This window comes from Onthophagus taurus, chromosome 7 (assembly GCF_036711975.1).
Source record: "Onthophagus taurus isolate NC chromosome 7, IU_Otau_3.0, whole genome shotgun sequence".
In the NCBI taxonomy this organism is placed as follows: Eukaryota; Metazoa; Arthropoda; class Insecta; order Coleoptera; family Scarabaeidae; genus Onthophagus; species Onthophagus taurus.
The window spans coordinates 39,000,362-39,027,784 of NC_091972.1; the positions used below are offsets into that span (position 1 = coordinate 39,000,362).

General features: G+C 34.5%; 2 protein-coding genes and 2 non-coding genes across 5 annotated transcripts in view; 3 read left to right on the forward strand and 1 right to left on the reverse strand.

Moving 5' to 3' along the window:
* The window catches only part of LOC111420629 (atrial natriuretic peptide receptor 1), a 57,231-nt gene that overhangs the window by 19,483 nt on the left and 10,325 nt on the right, over nucleotides 1–27,423 (forward strand). For both annotated transcript variants that reach the window (XM_071198119.1, XM_071198120.1), the window contains 10 exons: nucleotides 3,895–4,057; nucleotides 8,190–8,309; nucleotides 16,339–16,448; nucleotides 16,541–16,729; nucleotides 16,861–16,996; nucleotides 22,374–22,610; nucleotides 22,706–22,790; nucleotides 22,845–23,145; nucleotides 23,202–23,378; nucleotides 23,454–23,613. In XM_071198119.1, coding sequence (XP_071054220.1) covers nucleotides 3,895–4,057; nucleotides 8,190–8,309; nucleotides 16,339–16,448; nucleotides 16,541–16,729; nucleotides 16,861–16,996; nucleotides 22,374–22,610; nucleotides 22,706–22,790; nucleotides 22,845–23,145; nucleotides 23,202–23,378; nucleotides 23,454–23,613 — 1,678 coding nt within the window. The remainder of the gene's footprint in view (nucleotides 1–3,894; nucleotides 4,058–8,189; nucleotides 8,310–16,338; nucleotides 16,449–16,540; nucleotides 16,730–16,860; nucleotides 16,997–22,373; nucleotides 22,611–22,705; nucleotides 22,791–22,844; nucleotides 23,146–23,201; nucleotides 23,379–23,453; nucleotides 23,614–27,423) is intronic.
* Nucleotides 3,323–3,440, forward strand: TRNAL-CAA (transfer RNA leucine (anticodon CAA)). The gene is made up of 2 exons: nucleotides 3,323–3,360; nucleotides 3,396–3,440. It is a non-coding gene; the product is annotated as a tRNA-Leu (tRNA).
* On the forward strand, nucleotides 8,037–8,118 carry TRNAS-GCU (transfer RNA serine (anticodon GCU)). Its single transcript has one exon. It is a non-coding gene; the product is annotated as a tRNA-Ser (tRNA).
* Nucleotides 23,647–24,484, reverse strand: LOC111420630 (snake venom serine protease pallase-like). The gene is made up of 2 exons (XM_023053665.2): nucleotides 23,875–24,484; nucleotides 23,647–23,817 (listed from the first exon to the last, which is right to left on the reverse strand). The coding sequence occupies exons 1-2, from the start codon at nucleotides 24,406–24,408 to the stop codon at nucleotides 23,662–23,664; spliced, it is 690 nt and encodes a 229-aa protein (XP_022909433.1). The 5' UTR covers nucleotides 24,409–24,484; the 3' UTR covers nucleotides 23,647–23,661.

Here is a 27,423-nt window from a genome sequence, read left to right on the forward strand (position 1 = left end):
CCTGTACAGTCGCTTCAATTCAGCTTGAAAGCTTGAAATAGATTCACCTTCTTGTTGTATCCTACATGTAAATTTGTGCTGTTCCGATATTTCACTATGTATCGGACACATGTGGTCTTGCAGTAATGTCTTCAATTCCTCGAATTTTTTTGTATTTGGTAGTTCTGGCGCTGTAAGACTTGTAAGTAGTTGGTACTGTTTTGGTGTATTTGCTTTTAGATTTCGTAGATCTAAATAATTTTGTAATCGCTGTAAGTATGAATTAAATGTTTCGTTGGCTTTATCGTACGGTTGTAAATTACCTCCCTTTACATCAACAACTTCTTTTTGATTTGATATCGTTGACGAAATGGTAGTTTGGTTTTCTTGTAACGTTTGTAAGATTTGCGTAATTTGTAATAATGTTTGTTCCATTTTGAAAATAGGATTTTGTATAGAATTTAGGATACGCCTAGCGGGCTATCAAGGCGTTTTGGGAATGTAGCGGCCCTTGATCGAAAGGTAAAAACGTAAAAGTTCACTCGGGAATTGGAACGCTTCCGTATCATAACCTCAATTGTAATGGTTGTAAGATTTGCGTAATTTGTAGTGTAATTTGTATGTGCTCACCACTGTATTGCGGTTCGAATGTTCGCCTCGTCGCCGTCGCCACTGTTTTATATGTATTTAATAATAAACTTACTTTAATAATTATGATTTATTCGTAACTGTTATACAAGTAAATTTGCGAATCGTTAACTGTCGAAAAACATATTACCAACCCACGAATGTCAAAATTCTCCAGATATATAACAATAACAATATACAGGATGGTTCAGTTTTTAATCGGGAAACTTTACTAGGACGTAGTACTTGCCAAAATAACACACGTTTTTTATATAAACATAGGGTCGCAACTCTTTTGTTTTCGAGCTATGAGCGATCAAAGTTGAGCTAAAAATTTACATTTTATTATTTATTTCGGCTATAAGTAAACCGAAGAATTTGAAATTTGGTATGTATTTACTACTGGTTAACATCTTGTTTTCTAGCATACCTTAAGCTTCCCTAGCGCCCTCTAAGGGGATGAAATTCACCACCCCCTTGGTTCTTTTTAGAAGAACTTTTTAACGCCATGGAGTATTAACATAAAAAAATATTGGTTATAAAGCTCATTCTTTAATGGTACTTTTTTGTCTCTTTAGTTTTTTTCCTAAAATTGATAGTTTTTGTGTAAAAAAATGGAATGTCGTGCCATGTACCGCCATGCTTAGCTAAAATTACTCTAAAAGTTGGCTTTGATTTTCAAAAAACAATTTATGTTTGTATTGAGACGAGCTGTTAGTTACGTTAAATCCTCTTAATTGTTGACAATTATTGAAAATATTTCTTGATTGTTATTAAGTAAAAGTATCATTATTTTTTTATTGTTGATCATTGTTTAAAAAACTACGAAAAATTGATCATGCCACGATTATTTTCGACAGAAGAATACGCAGACATTCATTTTATTTATGGTTTTTGTGATGGAAATGCGGAAGCGGCATCTAGAGAATACGCTAGAAGGTTTCCGAATAGAAGATGTCCTGATCCTCAGGTATTTATCAATACACATCAACGTTTTCGACAATATAGTTTAAATACCCAGCAAGTACGAAATAATCAAAATAACAGAAACCAAAGAGCAATTTTAAACCTTTTTGATAATGACAGCACATTAAGCAGTCGCATAGCTGCTAGACTACTTCAAGCTCAAAATTTACGAGTCTCAAGAAGTACAATTTTACGAACTCTGAAGAAGGACCACAGGAAACCCTATCGTTTTCAACCTGTACAAAATTTAAGACCTGAAGATGGTCCTAAAAGAGTAACTTTCTGTAGGTGGCCAAAATTTTTGTAAGAAGATTTTGTGGACAGATGAAGCCACGTTTACAAGAAGGGGTGTCGTAAATTACCATAACTTACATAGTTGGGAGCATGAAAATCCAAACAGAGTTTAGTTTTAATGTGTGGATGGGTGTCATTAATAATAACCTCTGTGGGCCTTATTTTTTGCCACCTCGTTTGAACGCAACGATGTTTTTAAATTTTTTGCAAAACGATTTGGCGGAATGTTTATCGGACGTTCCTCTAGGTGATCTGGAGCAACATTGGCTTCAGATGGATACGTGCATGGTGTAACGCACGTTATGGACATAGACGGATAGGACGACTAGGTCCTGTCAATTATCAAGAGGCAAACCGAGGTCCCGTTGCCTGGCCACCAAGGTCTCCTGATCTTAACGTTTTAGATTTTTTTGTGTGGGGCTATATGAAAAATCTAGTTTACGCCGCTCCAATAAACACTCGGGAAGAACTGTTGGGAAAAATAAAAGACGCTGCTAACACTTTAAGGAACAATCCGTTTCAAATATTAGCAGCAGTTAATTCTGTTGTTACAAGATGCCAAAAATGCATTGATAACAATGGCATGCATTTTGAACAATTTTTAAATTAATTGTGTTTATTTTTGTAATGAGTTTTTTTGATAAACTTGTTTCATTTGGATTCTTAATTAGTTTTCTGTTTGTTTTTTAACATTTTTCTCTTGTAATTTCCATTTTTTTAGTATACTATTTAATTTATTATTAAATGTTACTTATCTTTTGAATGATTATTTTAACTTAAATTTAATTAAATTTTTTATTACTTTAATGAGAAAACAAGTCAAGAGACGAAATCGTAAATAATTTGTGTTATTGTGTTAGCCCAAAATCCTGGTAAGTTTCCATAGCCAACTTAAAATTTTGTTTTTTATTTGTAGGTAGCGCTTTGCCGCGCAATGTAACATATTTTATTTTTTTACGCAAAAACTATCAATTTTAAGAGAAAAACTAAAGAGACAAAAAAGAACCACTAAAGAATGAGCTGTACAACCCATATTTTTCTATGTTAATATTGCATTGCGTTAAAAAGTTCTTCTAAAAAGAACCAAGGGGGTGGTGAATTTCATCCCCTTAGAGGGCGCTAGGGAAGCTTAAGGTATGCTAGAAAACAAGATGTTAACCAGTAGTAAATACATACCAAATTTCAAATTCTTCGGTTTACTTATAGCCGAAATAAATAATAAAATGTAAATTTTTAGCTCAACTTTGATCGCTCATAGCTCGAAAACAAAAGCGTTGCGACCCTATGTTTATGTAAAAAACTTGTGTTATTTTGGCAAGTACTACTTCCTAGTAAAGTTTCCCGATTAAAAACTGAACCACCCTGTATATTACATAAACGTTTCAAATGATTTAATACTTTATTATCTAGTGCTGTAAAATTTGGTGACTGAATCACACCAAGTTAAAATCACGTAGTCAGGATGGCCGAGCGGTCTAAGGCGCCAGACTCAAGGTTAACCTTGCCCGTTTCATACGGGTTTTCGAGCGTTCTGGTCCTCTCTGAGGGCGTGGGTTCGAATCCCACTTCTGACATACATGTTTTTTGCAATACTTAACTAATTAATTAATTAATATTAACTATCCCTTATTATGGCCTCTCAAATTAAAACTTTTTTTGTTATTTTTATCAACATCTCAACTAGACAAAATCCAATTAAACCCTATGTATACAAAATTGTTCTTCAACTAATGAAATATTGAATCCCAGACCGTACCGTACCGTCCTTAACTATGCAACCGTTAATTCCACTTAAATATTCATGTGTGGTACAGGCAGGGGTATTCGCGAACGACCGCAAAGCCGGCAATTACAGTCCTATTCGCCCTCCGGTGTTGAATAGCCATCTAATTGAGCACCAAAGTATACACACACGTGCGTGCCACCTATACATTATAAAAACAAATTGAACGGTTCGTCGCACGTATCCTATATACATACATAGCATGAGTGTATGCGTATGTTATGATGTGACCCTTGAGATGTTAGTTACAGGGAATTTTCAAGGACAAGAGCAAATATCAAACGCTTACGAGGATGTCCTATTGCCAATGTCGATTGAAGTTGGTGTTTGCGAGTATATTCAAGCAATTCGGGTGGAAGCACGTAGCTCTTTTATTGGATCGATCGGATTTATTTTCACTTACAGTTGGTGAGTGATTATTCGATCAAATAAATAATACAAATGTTTCAGAACTCAATTGATTAACTTAATCTTTATTTATTTCTAATTTTTGGAGTGATGAAAATTAGAAATGAGTAACTTTACTGTAGTAGTATTTGAAAAGGGAACAAGTAAAGTTATTAATTTATTACTAACTCGAAGTAATAAATTCTATAAACTTTGTAAATGTAAACGAATATGGTCTGGTAACGATGTTAAGGGAATTTGAGTTACAACTTTGGTACAACAAGTTGGGATCCATTAGTAATATTAATTTAGAAAAACCCAATGTGGTCCTAAACGGATTAAATTATATATTTATATCTTTTTTACGTCATACTCACAGACTTTCAGTATTGATGAAGTAATTTTACAACTTTAGAAATGGATTTTGCGAGTTCTGGGTCTCTTTATACATATATGTGCTGTTTCGCAATATTAAAATGTTTACATAGAAAGCTCGAGCACCCGAGAAGAGCGCCCTATTTCCCAGTAAAGCATCTACATATTCAACAATAATAAAATTCTTTACTCCCTTCTTAGGGATGAAATCGAAAGAGTATTACGCTGTGAAAGAATTATTAATATCTACATATTTTTAAAATTGCTTCAATGATTCCTTTGTGCTTCTTAAGGTTACAAAAACCTATGCTAACACAGCGAGGAGCTCCATTTGAGAATTATACTTTGGTATGACCATGACAATAAAGAGATTTGATTACAAGTCTGTCAAATCTGATGAGTTATCGTTCTTAATAACGATACTCAAACAATTCTTTTCCAGCTATTCTTATAAACCCATGATCCACGAATTTGTTCATATCTACTAGTTCATTTTGGATATAATTTGAAATATACTTAGCATTACCGTAACAAAATTCAAAGTCATCTTGCAACACATAATCACCTGTTTGTACTTCAAAGTCTAAGTCTACAAAATTTCCTGATAGAGATTTCTTTCCACGAAGAGCAATAAAATATTATTCTTGACATGATAAGTTCTTTCTGTTCTCCTTTATCTCTCTAGCAGTGAAAATGACGATTAGGTAAATGACCTTTGTCTCTGTTCCTTCTATGTTAAACTCTTTTATAAAAATCCTTGCTTCAACTTGCCTTTTGTTATTAAAACCCGACGAGAGTCCAGTACAGAGCAGTATGCTGTGAGGCTTTGCCGATCTACATTATCAATCGGTATAGTGGAGATGTACCTTTATAGGTAACATTATATGTCAAGGTGACAACTATTGCAAACCCTTAACAGAGAAGATTAAATATTTAAATTATAATTTTAAACTGTAACTATCCCTTATGTATTCGTACAAGCTATCGTGCTATTTTGAGTTGCAATCACTTCTTGGTTGTGTATTTCCTCGAACAATTACATTTTTGATAATCTTACCCTCCAAAAAGAAACTCTATTTCACAGCTTGGTACATCTGGCGATGAGATAAAGTTTTTGGTTACATATAATAAGTTGATTTCTAGTAAAGTTGTGCTGCTGTTGCACCAAGCCTAATTCTTCTTCTTGAATATCTAAAGCAATAGCTAATAATGTCTGTGGGTTTGTTTTGGAATGGTCAATATTAGGAATTTTCATTTTAACGGTTTGGGCGATTACAACTCATGGAGAGCTTTTTACTGGAAGCCAATTTCTTGTCCATAATATTGTATTTGTTTACTGGTAGATCAGCTAATACTATTCTCACACATTCCAATATTAGATTCGCTGTGTACTACATTTATTAATCTGCATTGCTTCCAACTTCGCCTTCAAAATAGTTCAGTCGAAGGCAGAAATAAACGTAGAAACTAACTGTTTGGAATAAAATTGAGAATTGTGAACTGGAGATATCATTTTCTGGTCATCACTGTTAAATAATGCGCGCTCCTGATCTTCTTCATGTTCCAAGTTCTTGAGTATATTGGATAGTAGTTTTGATCTAGGTAGGGACATCTGGATTGGACATCCAAAGAGATTTCTTTTTCATCGCTTGAATTAATCGTAAAAATTCAGACTATTTCATTGGTTTCCATCCAATTTATGATCATATTTTAAATATCTTGATTTGCACGCTTTATGGACCGTTGTGACCTTCCCATGCCAAGGTTTGACATGGACAATTTTGATATCGTTTCACATAGAATAAAGATCTACTATAACAGAGTTTACAAATTCCCTCGCTTGTTAGAACCTTTGTGTAGTATATTTGTGAAGTAAGCTGGCACACCTCTTTGTATCAGCAGGTAGCGTTCGATATTGAGCTACTTTTTCTAAAACCTTGGTGTCTTCGGCATTTCTGATAAGATTTTCCAGCTTATTTTTTATTACACTTGTAAAAAACTTAATTGATGTATTTAAAAGAGTTATTCCTCTATAATTTTCCAGGCTAACTTTTCGCCGTTTTTGAATATGCTGATATAACATTCTGTTCAATAACTAGGTCAGCTTTTCTGTTAGTTCTATTCCTCCATATTTGAGCAATTCATTAGGTATGTTGTCAGTTCTGGTAGATTTCATGTTTTTCAGTTTTTCAAGGTTTTCTTTGACTTCTATCTTTATAATAGTTCCTGTGTTTAGTGATTTAAAATATTTTTCCCAATCATAATTTGACACCATATTTGTGTGTAAATATTCTTCGTGGATTCTTTCGAATTCAAAGCATTTTCCACACCAGCTGCATACCTACAGGCTGTAATTCGTATCGCTAATGAATTTACTTCAATATTCTCACCTTATAATTTTTATTCTGGAGTTTACTTCATTTGTTATACGAATGGTGTGCTTTTTTATAGGATAAATAGCTCTTTTTTTTAGTTCTGACATATTCCTAACCTCTTCGCAAACCCGTTTTTTGGTGTTTTAGTTACGTTGATTTTAACTTTCCTCTTACTGATGGCTTCCTCTTCTGCCTTCTGGTTACATCTTTAAATGCTTTGCCAGGTTGTCCCTACGTTCGATGCCTTCTCACGCTTCCTGCTGTGTGCTTTCGGATATCAATAATTTTAGGTTATATTTTCCAATGAATTTGGGTGGCTTTTTGAATAATTAGGGTCGTTCAAATTAATTCTTGTATTGGTCAAGGATACGATCCGTTCCTTTATTGCCGAATGTGACTGCTTTTACCTAAAGTATTTGTGGTAGAAGTGTTGTTCGAATTGTAATTATGTAGTCCACCATTGATGTCTGCCCTCTATAGTGTTGTTAAAGGCATATTTGTGTTCTTCTTTCTGTAAAAAGTATGTGTTATTTGGCCCTAATTATTACCTTATCTCTAGTCTCTAACCTATCTATTATATTATTCCTTGAGCTGCTAACTTTCTTTGTATATTGGATGTCTTGAATGTTTTATAAATATGTACATGTTGGGCACCAGAATGCAGACTCCAGATTAGGGTCTTTCTTGCTTAGATTTTCCGCTGTAAATGAAGAGACACCTAGCAATCAATTTCTCAGGAGATATTTCAACGGCAGACCTTATCAGGAATAACAGACCCAATGATCTTGAGATAGAGGAAGAAGAAGGCAAATTCCTTCTTATTACCAGAATGTAGCAAATTAGGTACTCCAGATAGAGTGACTTTGTAAATTGATTAATATAATAGATCTACAAAGTTAGTAAGATGGTATTGATATACTATAATAAATTTAAAATATTTATCAGAGTTGGACTGCATATCTATTAGGTTACAAGATGAGGAACTCGACTAATAAGCTTGTCCTCATCCCCAACTGTAAGAACGTTTTGTTCACAGTTTTAGCTTCCTTTACTTTACAAATATTTTTAACTTACTTTTCTTTGGATATGATAATTTTTAATAATTAATTAACAAAAATATTCTGACGATACTTGTGGCAAATAATCTTAAGTACTTAATAGATTTTCATCAATTAATTGAGTTCTGATACAAAATTGTATGATTGAATGACCTTGAAATCATTACCGTATGTCTGAAATTGACCCACGCAGACGAGGTGGCCGAGTGGTTAAGGCGTTGGACTGCTAATCCAATGGGCTCTGCCCGCGTGGGTTCGAATCCCATCCTCGTCGATACATTTTTGTTATTATACAATTTTTTTTGTATCTTACCCAATAAAAGTTTTGTATACATTTTTTTAAAGGTAAAAATTTGGAATATGGTTTAAAAAAAGAAGGATTATTAACTTTCGTAAGAGAATTGGACGGAAACGATGACGAATCTTACGACAATTATCTAAGAGATGCTAGTATGTATGCTAGAGGTAATTTTTAAATTAACTCTAACCGATTTTAACCATGATATATATATATGTATATAACTCTATATTATATAATATATTTGGTAATCCATGTTGCGAGTTATAAAAGTAAATAAATATAAAAATATAAAATTTAGTTATTTAAATAAAATAAGTTCATTCTCGCTAAAAAAAAGCTGAATCTACAATAATATTAAATAACAAGAAATTATCCTAAAACAACTGATAAAACTTATTGTCAAAATGAACAAAAAACTCAGACATAAGTTAAGATCTTAAAAAATGTATAAAGCAAAACTAAAATGAAAAATTTTAAATATAAAATAAAATATACAACATTATAGACTTACATGATAAAATAACAAGAAAACACACTACAACGACAAATGAAATGACAAACTAAAAATAAATTTAAGTAACAAGACTGGAATAAAAGAGAAGGAGTGAAATTAACGAAGATAGCTGAAAAGTGGTTTGCGCTGGAATTCGATCTGATCATTTATAATGTCTATTCTTGCGTTTGTATTGTTTTAAAAAATTTCATAATATTCAAGTATATCTAGGGTCCCTGCTTAACTAAAGAAAATCAAAGAAGGGTGCAGTATGTCCCGAATAGTTACCTCAGACTGATTTATGGCATACAAAAATATTAGAAAGTTTCACATAAGTTGACGGAGCGTGGTAATAGCATAATACGATGACTCTACATAGAGGAGTAGTTTATTTCAAAATCTTAAAAGACAAAATTCGACTGCTTTTCGGAATTCATTTACGTACGGCATCATAGTTTTTTGGAACACCTTTTTTCGCCCATTAAAAGTCTTAAACGTGTCAAATTTTAGAATTAAATACAGACGGTATCTATGTGAGCGACAGACAATTGAATTACTTTATCTTATTACACTTAGGCCCACTACTACCACTTATAGTTAAAGTCTCTGATAGCGTTATCTATCGGATAGCTTAAAAATTGGTTACTACCACTGTATTTATCTTATAGATACCGCTATCCAAAGGATAACTTTTAAAATATCTGTAACCCGTGGATTGGGTGTCGGATAAGTTGTAATCTAAGGGATTACTGCGAATACCTAACCTCAAGTAGGATTTATATTGACGTATAAAATTACTAATAAATTACTATTTCGGTTAAAATAAGAAAAGCAATATAAACTTGAATAAAAAACTATTAATAATTAACATTAGATAAAATCATCATGGAAATCAATGAATTATTTCCTGTAAGAAGCGAAAGGATAATAAGGAGTAGAGTTGAGATTTTGTGTCTCGAAAAAAAGTTTTCATCACCTTTTGAATCAAATAGAAGATGTAATAAAACCTCCATCCATGACGTAAGTAATTTGTTGATTCCTATTATTTAATGTAAAATTCATCAAAATTTTAGTAATAATGCTGTACAGTCGTGTTCACGGAAAATGCGCACTCAAGGTCAAGCGCTGTTGTGAGATCCGATATGCCGCTGACTAACCTGGACCGCCACAAGTCCCTTCTCCACGAGCTTCGTGTGTGCTCGGCTCAGCCCGTTTAGGCAGCGGCATGTCGGATCTCACAACAGCGCTTGACCTTGAGTGCGCATTTCCAGTAAACACGACTGTACCTCCTTCAAACCGTTTGCTGCTGACTCTTCGGTTTTATGCAATAGGTAACATGTTGCTATCCATAGCAGATTTTGCAGGAATGAGTGTACAATTGGCATCTTCAGTCGTTTATCATGTTAGTTGTGCCATTATTGTTTACCATCACATTTTAACATACAATAATACGAGATACACATATTTGTTGCTTTCCTTGCCATGTAACTGCATCACTTTTTTTGTTTTCTATTACGTTTTTATACTTGATAACAAATTCAAGAAGATGTTCGCATTCTTCTTTGGTGAAATTGGTGGTTCGTCGCCTTTTCTCAGTCTCCATTTCCAAATTTTAATTTTAAGGTTAAAATATCGTCAAAATACCTAATAGTAGGTCTTTTAACCACATAGAGCTATCAATTTAACATAATAGACCAAAAAATCCCTAGATTCCTTGGTTATCTCAAGAATTTCTTAACTATGAGATAAATGGAGGTGGTAGTACGCACGACCCTATTATCTACGAGATAAATTGTATCTTATAGATAGCTTAACTATCAGATAGCATTGGCTTGGTAGTAACGGGCCTTAGTTATATAATTTTTTTTGCGCTGTTATGAATTATTTGTTGTAGTACAATGTTGTAGTACAGGGGAAGAGCAGGCCTCACTACCAAGGTGTTGCCTGATCTGGCTACCTAATTAACCTTCATATTTTTCTTTATTATGTAAAGTGATTTATATGTAAAAGATTTTTGAGGGTTAATAAATTGCATTATTATTATGTCCATTTTATGACCCTTATTGCAACGATGTAAAAGTTTAACTCCTTTAAAATTGATCTTATGACCGGTTTCAACTTGACCTTGGAATATATCAGAATTTGGTTTTTGTTGGTGTTCCCTATGTCTGGTTTGTAGTTTTCGACCAGTCTGTCCTATATACCGCGCATTACAATTAAAACAATCAACAGAATATATACCACTTTGATTTAAGAATTCAATCTTAGGATTGTGATTGGATAGGATATTTAAAATAGAATTTTTATTGTGGAAGGAAAGATTTAGTTCAAATTTGGATAGGATATGTTTGAAAGGTTCAAGGGAGAGGTGATAGTGAATGGATATGAAGCGGTTTGTATTTATAGTTTGGACATACAAGGGATTTGACCTTCTTTGTGAATTTTGTATTATTTTAGATATTAATTTTATGGGAAACCCATTGTTATGTGCTAGATCATAAATATATTTTAGTTCTAAGTTATAACTAGATTATAAGTACGAAGGTTTTCACGGTCGGTGTTAATTAAACTAAAACTAGCACTTGACCTAGAAACTTTCGGATTAAGCCGTGCGCTTTTTGAAAAAATGTTTGACGTTTCGGATGCCATGTTGCAACCTTCTTCAGAAACAAGTTCGAAGTAACGATTTCGGTTAAAATTTGACAATAAATACATGAAAAGGTAATTAATAACTAATTAGTGTCTAATTGTCAACTAAGCTGTTTTTGTCAAATCCGGGTGCAGAAAGCTTCGTTATGCTGTGTCCTTCTTTGTGGCAATGCTCTGCGACTGCAGATTGTTGGATTTTCCTTAGTCAGACGTCCCTCTCGTGTTCCTTGATGCGGCATTTGATGTTAATATTTCCTGCAACTGCATGATAGCCGATAGACTCCCGCTCCCTTTAATAGGGTTAGTTTGCCTTTGGCTATCAGGCAGATAAAACCGGCTGGTGTCGTACTTACCAAGTCTCTCATCGTATAGCCGTTCTTTTGCAGCAAATCTTCTAGGAATCTTTCTTCTTTTCTTAGGTTCTCTTTATCGCATATCCTCTCTGCTCGCTGGAATAAGGCTTGAATCACGGACCTCTTCTGTTGTGGGTGGTGGTGGGATGAAGCCTGCAGGTACCTATTCGTATGCGTCTTCTTTCGATATAATCCCAGTTCAATGCCCCCATCTGTCTTCCTAGTGACTAACACATCTAGGAATGGCAACTGTTTTGCAGTTTCTGTTTCCATGGTAAATTTTATCATGGGGTGCTGTGAATTGAGGTGGTCTAGAAATGGAGTTGCTCTTTTCCATGTTGCCAGATCACGAAAGCGTCATCGACGTAACGGAGCCATAGCTTCGGTTTCCAAGGACTCTTCTTAACGCTTCCTCTTCAAACATCTCCATGTAAAAAATGTCTATCATAGGAGACAGAGGTGATCCCATGGCTGCTCCTTCGCATTGCTCGTAGAATTCCCCCTTCCAGCTGAAATATGTCGACGGCTAATCCACTAATTCTGAGACATACTTGGGCAAACCCTCCGGGATGAGTTTCTGGCGAAGACCATCCACGGCATCTTTGACTTGTACTCTGGTGAATAGATATTATACGTCGAAACTTACCAGCATATCCTGAGGGTCTAGCTTCATACTCTTAATTGATTCTACAAAATGTGTGGAATCTCTAACATATGACTCTGTTTTACCTGTAAAAGGAGACAGAATCTTGGAAAGGTGTTTTGCTAGCTGATAGGTTTTTTGACAATAATTTTGATTTGATGAAAACAACTTAGTTGACAATTAGACACTAATTAGTTATTAATTACCTTTTCATGTATTTATTGTCAAATTTTAACCGAATTCGTCACTTCGATCTTGTTTCTGAAGAAGGTTGCAACATGGCATCCGAAACGTCAAATATTTTTTCAAAAAACGCACGGCTTAACTCGAAAGTTTCTAGATCTAGGTGTAGTGTTAGTTCTAGTTTAATTACAACTAAATTGTTTAAGAGAGTAATTATGAATTCTGTTGATTCAAAATGTATAATTGACCATTTTATGAGTTAGAGGATGAGATGAATCAAATGGAATAGTGATGGGAACAGAAGACGGTCTTCTGTATATGCTGAAACAAGGACGATTATTTTTATTGCAAATAGTGAGATCCAGAATATTTATTGTTTTGTTCCATTTCTATAGTAAATTTCAATTTATTGTGAAGTTCGTTAATGTAGTTGTGGAACAAATTAAAGGTATCAATATCGCCATTCCAAACGCAGAAGACATCATCAACGTAACGTGTCCACATAATAATATTCTTACAATAAGGGTTCACATCATTACATATACAGGCTGATTAAGTAATCAATTATCTATCAATTGGTCTCTTACAAAACTTTCCTTAAAGCAACAGGTTTTGATTGGATAACAAATTTTCTACAAACGTGTTTTTCTTACAAACTATTGCTTTGATCAAAGTTTTGTTGATCGCTTTACACGAAAATACTGCCCGTTTGACAAAATTAGCAATAGCGTAGACAATATTTTTAAAAAAGGGCTTTTTATTGCAGATAATGTTTAATTTTAAAGAAACTTTGACCCGCTATATCTCGTTAAGAAGGCATTTGCGACTCGATATATATTAAGACTATTCATCTTAATTTTTCTTGTATTATCTACTCTAGAAGTCTGTCAGCGGTTTTTTTTTGAATCACCCTGTATTTGTATTTTCAATAAAATCCAAAAATATATCGGCAAGTAAGCCGGATAAAGGCATTCCTATTGGGAGGTCATCTGAAACTTTATAATACATAATTATTATTAAAAGTACAATAGTTTTGTTTTACTATATGTTCTAGGACAGTGGTATTCAAACATTTTGGCTGCATGACCCCAAATGGTACACAAAGGTGACATGCCGACCCAAATTTAAAATAATAATTTAATTCTAGTTGTTCCAAAAATTGGGAGAGGTATTATTATATCAAGAAGATGTTAATTTGTTTTTATTTTTTTTGTTTCATATATAGCAAATATATTATGTTAAAACAAGTACCTACAATAAACAGAATATCCACTCTGCAGTTAACAAATATTAGGTTCAAAATGAACATTAACGATTTGTAACTATTAAAATTATAATATGGCGTACACGTAGGAACTTCATCAAAAATCAATACAAAAGAAAAATATTTAATGAGATCTGTGAGCCTGTTTCTTATTTACAAGTGCTGATATATCTGGCTCTATTTTGCTCAATTTGAGTCTTAAAGGTGGCTCTATTGCTATTTTGTTTCGGTATTTCGATTTTAGGTAGAGAAATTGGGAAAATCCCAACTCGCACATATAAAATGACGCAAATGGTAATAATACCTTCAGAGCTTCATCAGACAGTTCTGGATATTCATTTCGAACTTTAAGCCAAAAATTGCTCAATTTAAGTTCTTTGAAAATTAATTTTAATTCTCCATCAGATAATAACTCAATTAGTTTTTCACTATAATGAAATGACACATTTTGGGTAATTTACATTGAAAGGGATTTCGAATCCAGTCAAAGTTAGAAAAATCTTGACATTTTAAATCTGTCAAGTGAAGATGTTATATCTTTAACAATCGATTGAATAACTTTGAACTTGTTTTCTATAACAAAACATTCTAATGTTGGAAATGCTGCAAAATTATTCTCCTTGCAGTATGAGCACCACAAATCTATTTTTTTTGTAAAGGCTTTAATTTTATCATTGGCCACTAATATATTTAATTGTTCACCTTGAAGACTTAAATTTAACTCGTTTAATTTGAGAAAAATGTCACTTAAGTAAGCTAACCTACATAGCCATTCTTCATCGGTTAAAAAGTTTGTAAATTTTTTGTCTTTATCATTATCATTTAAAAACACAAACACTTCTTCTTTAAGTTCAAATAGTCTCGTTAGAACCCTACCCCTCAAAAGCCAACGAACCTCTGTATGTAAAAGAAGATGCTGATGCTCACTACCCATTTCTTTGCATATGTGCGCAAAAATCCTTGAGTTCAGAGGACGCGCCTTTATAAAATTTATTATTTTAACTCCAGTATCTAAGACAGACATTAAGTTCGGTGGCATGTTTTTCGATACAAGCGCTTCTCTATGAATCATACAGTGAACCCATGTTACATTGGGTAAAACTTCTTTGATTCGGGCTAGAAGTCCGCTGTGTTTTCCAACCATGGCACGAGCTCCATCACTGCACACACCCACACAATTTTCCCAAGAAATATTGTTTCCCTTGATGTAAGAGTTTACCGATTTAAAAATTTCTTCACCCGTAGTTCTTTGCAGTTCCTTGCAAAAAAGAAAGTCGTCAACTACTTCATTTTTGTATTCATATTTTGCAAAACAAATTAGTTGTGCAGCATTTTGGCAATCCGTAGATTCATCCAATTGAAGACTAAAAAATTTACTTTTTCGAATTCTCATTATAATTTCGTTTTCCACATTTTCTATAAATGTCAAATATTCCATTTCAAATATTCTGCGGCTAACTGTTGTATCCGAGAGTGGTATTTGAGATATTTGTTGCATTTCCTTTTCGCCAAACATAATGGCTGCTATATCTTGGGCTGCTGGAGCAATTAAGTCTTCAGCAATTGTGTACGGTTTGCCAGATTTTGCTATACGATAGCTCATTATTTCATCCACCTTGCGACCCCGAAAAAACTTTTCTCGACCCCATTGTGGGTCGCGACCCATAGTTTGAATAGCACTGTTCTAGGATATTATTAAGATGGTCGGTAATATCGTTATCATCGAAAAAGTTCTTAAATATCTTAGATGTTAATTGGAGTGTCAGATCTATGGGGATGTTGGCGTACAAATTAGTGATGTCAAAAGAAATCATGATGTTATTATTGAGGTCAATGTCCTTGATGGAGTCAATGAAGGATTTTGAGTTATTTATCGAATATTTGGGAATAAATTTAACTTGTTTAAAGAATTTAAGCATTAACTTTGAGAGTTCTATTGTAGGTGAATTAATATATGAAGTTATGGGGCGAATAAGAATTCCAGGATTGCGAAGTTTAGGTAACGATGAAATGTAAGGGATAATTGGGTTCATGGGAATAAGGAATCGTGACAGGTAATTGATATTTAAACAATATGGGATATGATCCTTTAGGAAATATTTATTTGCTTTTACAATATCCTTTGTATCTTTAACGATGCGTCTACAGGATTCTCTTTAAGTTTTATATAATTGTTATTAGATATGAAATCGTAAGTTTTAGCTAAATATTCATCTCTATTAATAATAACTAGATCTGCGTTCTTAAATTTATTGTTAGTTTGTCATTTCATTTGTCATTGTAGTGTGTTTTCTTGTTATTTTATCATGTAAGTCTATAATTTTGTATATTTTATTTTATATTTAAAGTTTTTCATTTTCGGTTTTATATTTTCTGGTTATTTATTTTAATATTATTGTAGATTCAGCTGATGATGGCCTACTAGCCGAAACCGGTACTGATTACATTAAATTTTTTAGCGAGAAATAAATTATTTTATTTAAATACCTAAATTTTATATTTTTATATATATATATATATACATATTATACTCTAAATCAACGCTAAAATTTATCTTTTTCACTTTTTACATAGAATTATAAAGCTTTCATAAACAATTTTTTTATAGTAGTTATTCTGAGCGTAAGGGGAGTTTTGGTAAGAAAATTTATGCTCGTCGCACATGATCTCGGTATGACAAAAGGTGATTGGACTTTTCTCGATGTCGAAATCTTCAAGGTAATTTATAACCATAAAGAAATCACTTCAAAAACTTGTATTTACTTAATCGCTTTTTTTATCCCTTATTGTTATTAATTCAAATCTTTTAGGGTGCTTATTGGGGCGATCACGATTGGGAAGCCGGCGATAAAAACGATTCAAAAGCACGAAAAGCATTCGAAGCACTCCTCCGCGTATCCCTTTTACAACCGACGAGTGATAAATTTCAAGATTTCGCCGATCGCGTGAAGGAACGCGCCCAACTCGATTATAACTACACCATCAGCGAAGGCGAAGAGGTAAATTCTCATCGTATTTTGATAAATTGGGGTGAAATAAAAGTCTTAATTCATATTGAACTCTTTTATTCCCCTAATTAATTGACTTTAGTTAAAAGTTATTTGACCCCGTTTCGTGTCGCTATTTTTAGGTGAATTTCGTGATCGGAGCTTTCTACGATGGTGTGTATTTACTTGGAATGGCTCTAAACGAAACGATCACCGAGGGTGAAGATATTAGAGACGGACTGGCAATCACCAGACGGATGTGGAACCGAGATTTTCACGGTATTATCGACCGAAAAACGTCTGTGAAAGCTTTGCGAAGCGTGTAGATTTTTTTCTTTATGATTTTTCATCGGCGATTACCGACGCGACTTTTGCGTGGGCTTTACATCCTTTTCTTAAAGACCCTTTTGCTTTTCCCAACACGTTACTTTTACTAAAGCTCGGTAAAACTTAAATCGATGTAACCAGACGGATATCACGAAGCGTTTGAACCATTTTTTTCGGGTTTTAAAAGATTTAAAATTTGATTGATGCTATTTTATATTGTAAAATATATTTAAAACTTTCTGCAATATCTCCAAAATATTTTAGTTAGTTAGAATATTGAAGTTTTAACCTTGCCAGAGAAAGGAGATGTGGCATTAAATGATACAAACTTCAACATTTTTTGAAGAGATACTTTCTGAGTCTCTTGTAACTAAGGCTGACTAGGTCATATTGCGGAACTTTACAAAGTTTGAAAATGTATTTATGAACTGAGATCATGCTCTTAGACAGTAATAATTTATTACTGTCTTATTATTACTAATTATATATAAACGGGGCTTATTAAAAGAATAGTCACAATAAATTGAGGAACGGTGAAGGATTTATTTCTCTATTTTGTGAATGGTGTACTTAGAATATCTCTTCAAAATATTCGTGGCATGAATTACTAAAACAATCAACTTCTAGCTATAAATCTTTCCTTTTCAGTGAGTATGACATCATGGCTATTACCGAAACGTGGCTTAAAGAAATCGTGTTAAATGCAAAAAGTGAATTACGCCATAATTTGCTGCGTGATGATAAGGTTGATCGCACGAATGGAAAGGCGCCAACAGAAGCGCGGTTTGTTCTCATTTAAATATTGTGTCTCCTGTAACAGAAATTGATCTGTTAGCGTTTTTAGACAGATTCTGCAAATTCAGGTTGCATCTACAGATGTTTGTGCATTATATACCATGCACAACAATGTCCTATCTTTATGCGGCGCTTTTTGCACACCTTGAAAACTGTTTTTTTAAGAGAGTTTCTTCTCTTGTTCTTATTATGTCAATCATTTTTTTATTTCACATTCTTGCTTTGATAGTTTAGAATGACACATGCAAAAAAATGTATTTAACTTCAATATTCTTAGACAAATAAGCTGTGTAGTATACTTGATATCATCTTCATATCACTAAACTCTGAGCGAATAATTACATATAAAATTGAGTTGTACTTGAATGTTAGAACTTCAAATGCTCAGTATGAGTTCGACAAAAAGCATTTAAAGAATTAAAAGAAAATACATACTTTAAATTAAATTTTTTCTTTCCAGCAAATTCATGCAAAATTGTGAAAATCCGCACCATTAAGACCATTTTCTATGGTAATTAATTTTAGTGTAAAGAAACTGCTTTAGCTACTTTCTATAGTTACAAGTATCGTTGGCAATATTCTTAAAGCAATAGTAAGATTTGCAAAATTGCCTAGGATTTCTTTTCTCACCTTTATGTCAATAACTGCAGAGGCTAGATCATTTTTTTGTTTAGATCAACTTGCAAAATCTGGATTGAAGGAATTTAGTATTTTAAGCCAATTAACTAATGAACCCAAAATTAAATTTATTTCATACAATTCATTAAACCTTAGTCCTTGTCTCTTATTACATTACTCATTTCCATGTTGAACAAATTGTCATCAAAAACAAAATTAAGAGAGTGGCTATCACAAAGAACATGAAATACGCGTGAAATCTATTGTGTAATTTTAGATTTCACTCCTTCTTTATTGCCTCTCACATAGTATCCAATAGTAATAGTATTATCCACATAATATTAAGTTATCCAATTATAATATAAGTTTTTTTGTTTTCCTGTGGAAATTGTTGGCAGCGTTTGATCATAAGATAAGATTATAGAAGTTTGAACACTTAAAACAAGCCCTATGGAAGTTCCAGAGAGAAATAAGAAGGAACTCAAAACGTTAAGACGACTCAGTCGTGACTCCTTGATCATTCAAGAGGGCGATTTAGGTTAGACACTCGGCCTAGGTTGGCAGGATTTTGGATGTTTGAGGTGATGAATGAGTGGAATGTAATCAATAAAAAGATGGTAGTCAACAAGTACGATGGCGACTTAACCTTCTAGACCGCGAATGGCTCTAACTGGATTGACATCATGGTCATTAAGGCGGGCGAGTTGTACAGATGGTCCATTCTCGATGAGTTGTCGTTGAGTGATTATTGTATGGTCGACTGACGAGTTAGGTTTAATAGGTGAGGGAGGTTAACAGAGTAAAACGGCAGCTCTTGGATGCTAGGAGGGAGTATAAGAAATAGTGTGAGAAATAAGCGATGGATGGAAGTATGGAGGTTGAGCAGATCAAGATGACAGAAAGTGTTAATGACCAGTGCGAAGTGGCGAGAAAGGAACACTGGAGGAAATGTTCTTCAAGTACTTCGCTGCAGATAGACCTAAAGATGATTCATTTGGTCAAGCAAAGATAAGAGAGGAGTAGGAGACGACTAGAAGATGACTGCGAGAGAATTGAAAGGAGTGATGGTGAAAGTAAAGCTCTCGGGGGGTGGTCCGAAAGCTGTTGTGGTAAAAAGCACCTAGAGAGAGATTTAATTATGATGTGTTATAGTGAGATACATGAGGATTACTGGCGCTGACGTTGTGAACTTTTACAAGAATGGGGCGGAAGGTAATTGAAAAGGGTGTGCATGAAGGATAAATATTTTGCAGGGAGAGCTACTAGTTATCAGGTTGGATCTAGAATTGGTGGAGTTTAGAGAGTGTGGAAGAAATATGGAGTTAAATTACAATAATATAGCGATGGAGGTAGTAAATGAGGTTATTCGAGAGGAAGAAAAAGAATAGAGCTGGGATGGATGAGTAGGAATAATGAGCGCATGAGAATGGTGTATAGGAGTGTTAGGAAGGTCAGGTCAGTCATTGAAGGTCAGGAATGTGTGTAAGCAGAAATGCATGTATAGAAAGAAGGTGTACAGGGTGTCCAAATTTCGATGGATTTGCAGGGTTTCTCAGTTATTATGAAAGATAGAAAGTTGCGGCTTTCGCGAACCTGAGCTACTTTTTTGTGAAACTTACAATGGCGCAAACCAAATTTTCATAGCCATCTTCGTTTTTGATATACAGGGAGTGTTTGACATTTACAATTTTCAGACACCTCCTGTATCTCGGCTATCCGGAAACTTAGTAAAAAAGTAAAAACGGGTTCTAATAGATTTTTTTCACGTGGAATCCAATGGTGCACGTAGAATTTTTCTAGTCGTCACGGTCTTTGAGTTATAAACACAACTCAAATACTGAATACTCAACTTCTAAAATAGTTAACTCTTTATAACTCAAAAACCGTGATGACTAGAAAAATTCTACGTGCACCATTGGATTCTACGTGAAAAAATCTATTAGAACCCGTTTTTACGTTTCCGGATAGATGAGATACAGGAGGTGTTTGAAAATCGTAAATTTTGAAACACTCCCTGTATATCAAAAATGAAGAGGGCTATGAAAATTTGGTTTGCGCCATTGTAAGTTTCACAAAAAAGTAACTCAGGTTCGCGCGAAAGCCGCAACTTTCTATCTTTCATAATAACTGAGATACCCTGCAAACCCATCGAAATTTGGACACCCTGTACAGTGTGTTAATTAATTATCGTACACGACGTCATCATTACAAGTATGCAACCAATATCACAGTATTGGTATTGCAATATGCGATTTACGTATGATGCGTATTGCACTGTGGAACGATAATATAATTAATTAACACAATGTATATGGCATGGTTAAGGAGGAGTACATGAGGATATCCAAGGTACCTTTTTCTACGTTCTCATCTTATGCCATTCGAATATTTCGTAACCTAACTTCTGCTCAGGAAGTTAATTTTAAAATGTACAAATTTGAGTTTCATCTCATCTCATACAGAGATATTTAAAAAGATATAGCTACCTAGAAAATTTTTAAATTCTTCGTAACAATTTCCTGTATTATGAAGGGTTATTCACTGCACTTCTTTGATTCTGACTTTTACACGATTTAAAATATTTGCTTAAATGGAGTGATTCAGATACCTACACAAAAAGAAATCCGGTGGAGACAAATCGATGTAGGGATTATGGAGACTTTACCAATGAATGCAATATAAGGTAGAATTACTGGAGGTTTACTGCATATATAAAGTCCATTATGAAGATTTAAAAAAAATATATAAGATGATTATAGGGATTACGATTATTGACGATTATAAGGAGTCTTTATGCACTTCAAGATGCAGACTTGGTGATGGCTCTGTACAGACTTGACTTAACAAAAACGAGGTGATAACGAGAATGAGGAGATGATGTAAACTTTTTAAGAAGTCTGCATACAACAGTCTACAAGCAAAATGAAAACTTAAAGTAGATTTGATGCATACTTACTGTATCTCTCAAGTAGGTAGGCATAATGGAAATTTGAAGCAGACTCCAAAGCCATGATGCATAATTTTTTTATGCATTCTTGAAGGAGTTTTGATGTACTGCTAGATGCAGTATTGATGCACACTTGGTGGAGTCTTGACTCTATACAGACTTGACTTGACTCAGTTCACCTTGACGACGTATTCATCAAATATGTTGACAAACATTGGCCAGATATCTATCCTTGGATTAGGCATTGTGCGCTCCTCTCGAGATCTCGGGGTTCGTTTGGAAGTAATTTCAACAAAGTTTGGTTCGACTTTCATATCGTCTCTTGTTATGAGAATTGCCATCATATCTTCTGGAAACACTGTTCTTAATAACCTCCCTCAGTAGCCTCCCGGGTGTTATATATCTATAGTAGAGAGTTAATATGATAAAAAATCGTAACTCTGGCTTACATCTTTTAGGACTGATAAAAATATAAGCTGAGGTCGATTGCGGCATGTTTCTTGATTTCTTTATTACTGGGTATCTCTGACCCCAGTGTGTAGTTCCAGGGTTAAATAGCTATAAATGTTGTTTTGCTCATTTCTAAAAAGTTTCTATAATGGGGATACGATTGTTTACCTCTCTGCTATACATATATCTAAGAGTTTTTGCATTCAAATTGCTCCCTATAGACTCAATTGCTTTATTTGACATGTTACACATCGCGTTGCACAAAATTATGCTTACTTCTTCGGCGAAACCAATCTATGTTTATATCATTTATATAAATTAAAACGTTTGTATTGGTAGCAAGGTATGAGACATTACCAAGTTAATAACCGTCTCAAATATTATTATGATAACTAAACTCATTTGTAGAATAATTTCAAAAGAAGTGGTTCAATGTTATCATTTACAATCCTATCTGGCTTTCATAAACAAACCGGGTTAAAATGACTTATTATTCAAAAATAAATTATTGTTCTTTAGGTATAACAGGTCACGTTAGGATTGATGATAACGGAGATAGAGACGCTGATTATTCAATTTTGGATTTGGACCCAATCACTGGAAAATTCGAGGTTGTCGCCCATTACAAAGGATTACATCGCCAATATTCTCAAGTTCCTGGACAAAAAATACATTGGCCCGGTGGAATTGAAGAACCCCCTCCGGATATCCCCAAATGTGGTTTCTTAGGAAATCATCCAGATTGCAAAGATAACGGTTTGTTTAAAAAAGACTTTCTTTATTTTCTTAACTTTTCTATTAATTTATCTTAATCTAAACACTATCTATCTTATTTGCTGCTTAAAATGAAGAATCGTACGTTATGATTCTTTATGGATGCTTCGCAGTGGGAGTTTTCACTGCTTTTACATTAACTTTAGTGTGCATAACGTATAAGTGAGTAACTTATTTTTAATAAAGTTTCTTTAAAGCTGTTCAATTCTTTTATAGACACATGCGTTTAGCGGCTGATTTAAATAATATGCGATGGAAAATTCGTCCTGAAGAGGTATTATTAGAAGTAGGAAAAGCTTTCGGTTCAAAAACAGGTCTCCAGAAAATCACCGAAGTCGATTTTTATACCTCATTTGGATTAAGAAGTGGAAGAGCATCGATAACATCTTACAACTCTTTATTACCATCGCAAGTTTTTACCACTGTTGGGATTTATAAAGGAAGTCGAGTGGCGATTAAGAAGATAACGAAGAAAAAAGTTGATATTAACAAAAAACTTTTATGGGAAATTAAGCAGGTTAATTAATTCTTTTTTAATCTTAAATTAAAAGTAATTAATGAACTCTTTTAAAGGTTAGAGATGTTACGCATGAAAATACGGTGCGGTTTATAGGAGCGTGTATCGAATGTCCAACCGTGCTTATCTTAACCGAATATTGTCCCAAGGGGAGTTTAAAAGACGTACTGGAAAATGAGGCAATCCAATTGGATTGGAATTTCAGGATGTCGCTGATCCACGACGTGGTTAAGGTAATGAGATGAGACACGTAAAGTTTTAAATTGGGACTGATTTCCACCACTCTCCTCCTACTTTAATTCCCGTAGGGGATGAGTTACCTACACAATTCCGAAGTATCTGTCCACGGGAAATTGCGTTCGTGCAATTGCTTAATTGACGGTCGTTTCGTCCTGAAAATATCGGACTTCGGCCTAACGACGCTTACTACTCCGTCGGAAATCGTCAAGGATTCCAGTTACTATTTAAGTAAGTACGTTTAATTAATTAAAAATAAAGTGATTAATACAGACAATTTTATTGGTCTAGAAACGGTAAATTATCAACTAAAAACGAATAGATTTTTGGATGTGCCAATGTTATGTGATAACTAGTCCTTCCACAATAATATTCTCCACTGACATGAATCCCAACAAGTTCTCCATTATAAATTACCGGACTCCCACTATCACCCTAAATAAATCAAAAAATATTTTTTTAATAAATTAAAAACAAGGATTAATTCCTCACCAAACAAGTTCTTGAGTTATTACTATAAGTATTCATAATCGGTCCTTCAAAACACATTATTTTCCTGCGTGAAGAACGTAAATATTTAGAAGGTGTTGGTAAACAACATCCGTATTTATCCCTTAAAAGCTTTGTGTATCCATAACCAACAACAGTAACAACATCTCCCACACACGGTTTACAACTACTTATATCGATAATATCAATACAACCGCAAGGTTTCACATTACTGTTTAAAATTAGCAAAGCTATATCATAACAATCGTCGATACAATATTTTGGGTGAATGATAACTTCTTTCGGTCGATATACTGTTCGTTTCGATTGCTTTCTTTTCCTCAATCCGGGAATGACTTTAATTTTTGATATTGATGACTTGGATACGCAATGAGCTGCGGTTAAAACCACGTTTCTAGATAATAAAGCACCGCCGCAATAACATCGGTCTGTGTCGATATAAACATAAAAAGGATAATCGCTTATATTCGCGTGTTTTCCATTGATTATGCAACTATACGGCGACTTTTCTGGCATTTTAACATTTTGTTATAATCGAATAAGTTAATATTTTTGATAAGATGCATTATTAATTTTGAATTGTCATATTAGTGACTTAATTTTAATTTACTTAGGTTAATTTAAATGTCAATACGTTGACGTCAATGGGTTACATCATCACGATTTTAAATAATTGTGAATTAATAATTTTCTATAATCTTTACGATTACAAGATTCAAGGATAAAGATTGTGTTTACACTTAATTGCGAGTTATTTTGATATTTTTGCTTTCAATAAGATTTTGTTTTCTTTATCTTTTATTCAAAAATAATTATTTTCTTTTTATCACACTTTACGTAAGGCTAAAAAACGTCATCAACTAAAAATAATCAGGATTCAAAATATTGTAAAGTCTGTTTTTATGAGATTTAACAAATAAGTTTCATAATTTAAAGCTTGAAGTGTCATCTTTAAGATGTTTTACAAGGTTATAAAGATTTATTGAAACTTTTCGAGAAAAAATTAATGAACAAAATGATGAAGTGATCTTGAAGTGTCTTCTTTAGGATGGTATGTAAGGTTATGCAGATTAATTGAGACACATGTCGGCACCTTGGCTAAATGTTGAGATTAGGTCTCTCAAGCGGGAGCGCAATCGTGCTAAGTTATTGTTCAAACGTAGCCCTTCTGCTGCCAATCGGGAACGTAATCATCGATGAGGCTAAAAGATTGCACTATTGTCAGAGGTTGTCTGTAGCCACTCATAAGATATTTTGGAAAACAATACGATCACTTGGTGTTATAGAGTCTCCCACAAATCAACCCACCCTTGATACTGCTGCTCTGGCGGAGTATTTTGTGGATCCTCCTGTGGTGGTTGATAACATAACCAGGCAGAATACTATTAATGAAATCCTTGCATCTACCAACGTGCTTTCCTTTTCATTCAGCTTGGTTACAGATAGGGCTTGCAATACCGGACCAAAATCTCAATACCGGTATTACAATAAAAAAGTTTACTTACTAAATTACAATCACTAAATATATCTATTTGTAAGAATTTTCCCCCTCTGCGGCGTCACCTCTACTGACAACAGGTTAATTCCTACTATATTTTTAGATTGGCAACAAAGCATAAGATACAGAATCTGAGAAGATAATCAAAAAATGGAAAGATATTAGGAATCTGTACAATGTACTAATAAATTTAAAGGTCTACATACCATTCTTGTTTTGTTGTCCAAAACTTCATCATTTGAAGCTCTGTGAAATTCTTTCGAATTCCTGCTTTGGAATTTTCTGGAAAGGTGCAGATTCAAGAAAGAAACTTTAACATAACGGCTCTTGGTAGTTTGTCAGACTTATCATACTACTGTTATACTTGGTGGGAGTACGAATCAAACTGATCTGAAACACCATGATGGAGTAAATACTCCAAAAATAGTTGTATGCAGAGTATTTTATTGTTGGCTAGGTATGACAAATTTATTGAAAACGAACATTAAGTTGTCGTCATCAAAGGTTGAGTCTTCGTTATCTTCAACATTCTGTCAGAGTGCAAAATGATATTTCTTGTAGATGGTATTCACAATGATCAAAAAATGTCACTCGAAAAAATTAGGTAATAATTAATTAAGTTTATTGCTACCAAAGCAGCAATACATTCCACAAACAATTAAATTTTTAGCAATACTACAATTACATATATCACATTACAATACAATACATTTTATTTCCTATCCTACCCCTCCCCATCTCCTCTCCGCATCACCCTACGCTGCCTTGTCGCCACCACCTCCCTCATCCATTCTCTTCCCTCTGCCCCCTCCCCCAGCACCTGCTTCCAGCCGATCACCTCCTCTCTTAGCTCGTCACACTCCCTCAGTAGGTGCTCCAACGACTCCCACTCCCCCCCACATAGCCTACAACCCCTCTCCTCATCTCTCATCCAATACCTATTCGCTCTCTCCTCATTGCCGCATCTGAATCTTGCCACCATCCTCTTCCCCTCCTCATCCCCCTCCACCGACAGGTACTTCGGCAATCCCTCCGTTATTATTTCCTCGTACTTAGGGTTGTACCTGCTCTCCCTTATCTGCCCCCTTCTTTCTTGCCTCTGTACATCTCTATCCCTGCTCTCCAGCTCTTTCCACATCTCAATCCCTTCCCTCCTTCTATCATCTACCGCTTTCACTGAGTACCCCACCCTTCTGAAATATTCCTCCCTCCCTCGTTGCCCGTAACCCCCTTTCCCTGCCTTAATCTCTTTCCAGCACTCCCCCAAAATTTTACATTGAGACCTCCCTTCAACCCTCTCCTCAAAACGTACCGCCCTTTTACCCGCCTCCACTCTTAACTTATCAACCTTCACCTCTTCTCTGACTATGTACTCCGGCGTCTCTTTTGCCAACCCCAAAACCCATCTCCAATACCTGGCCTGTACGCCTTCCAACAGCCCTTGCTCTTTCCACCCCCAAAGCTCCGCCCCGTACATCATAATACATCTAATCAAGCACTCGAATATCATCTTCCTTTTTTCCATATCCCTTCCAAATAATCTCTCTCCCCACTCCCAGACCTGCCCCATCACCTTATTCGCCTTCTTTGCCATTGCCCTCACATGCGCGCCTTCCTTGTTGTCCTCTCTAAATCTGTACCCCAAATATGTGTACTCCCTCACCTCCTCTATCTCCTTCCCTTCCCACCTCCAGTCTTCGCTCTTCCTTCTACCCCCTTTACAGAACTTCATAACCTTTGTCTTTCCTACATTCACCTCCAGAGCCTTCCCTTTGAAAAAATTAGGTTAGTACGGACATAAGATAGATAACAAATTTCTGGTTGGTCAACATCATTTTCCAGCACAGCTTTAAACAAACACAGCCGTTTTCAATCGGTCGCTTCCGGCTACCTTTTTTTTAATGAAACGTCAAAAAATGTCACTTGAAAATGAAAACTTAGAACGGACAGAAAATAGATAACAAACACGAATCCGCTACGTCATTTTCCAGCACAACTTCAAACTAGCACGGCCGTTTTCGAAGACATCGGCC

Coding starts and splice junctions, on each gene's coding strand:
- LOC111420630 (XM_023053665.2), bottom strand. CDS start 24,408: ATGCCAGAAAAGTCGCCGTATAGTTGCATAATCAATGGAAAACACGCG. Junction 23,818..23,874: donor ATAACTCAAGAACTTGTTTG/GTGAGGAATTAA, acceptor TGATTTATTTAG/GGTGATAGTGGGAGTCCGGT.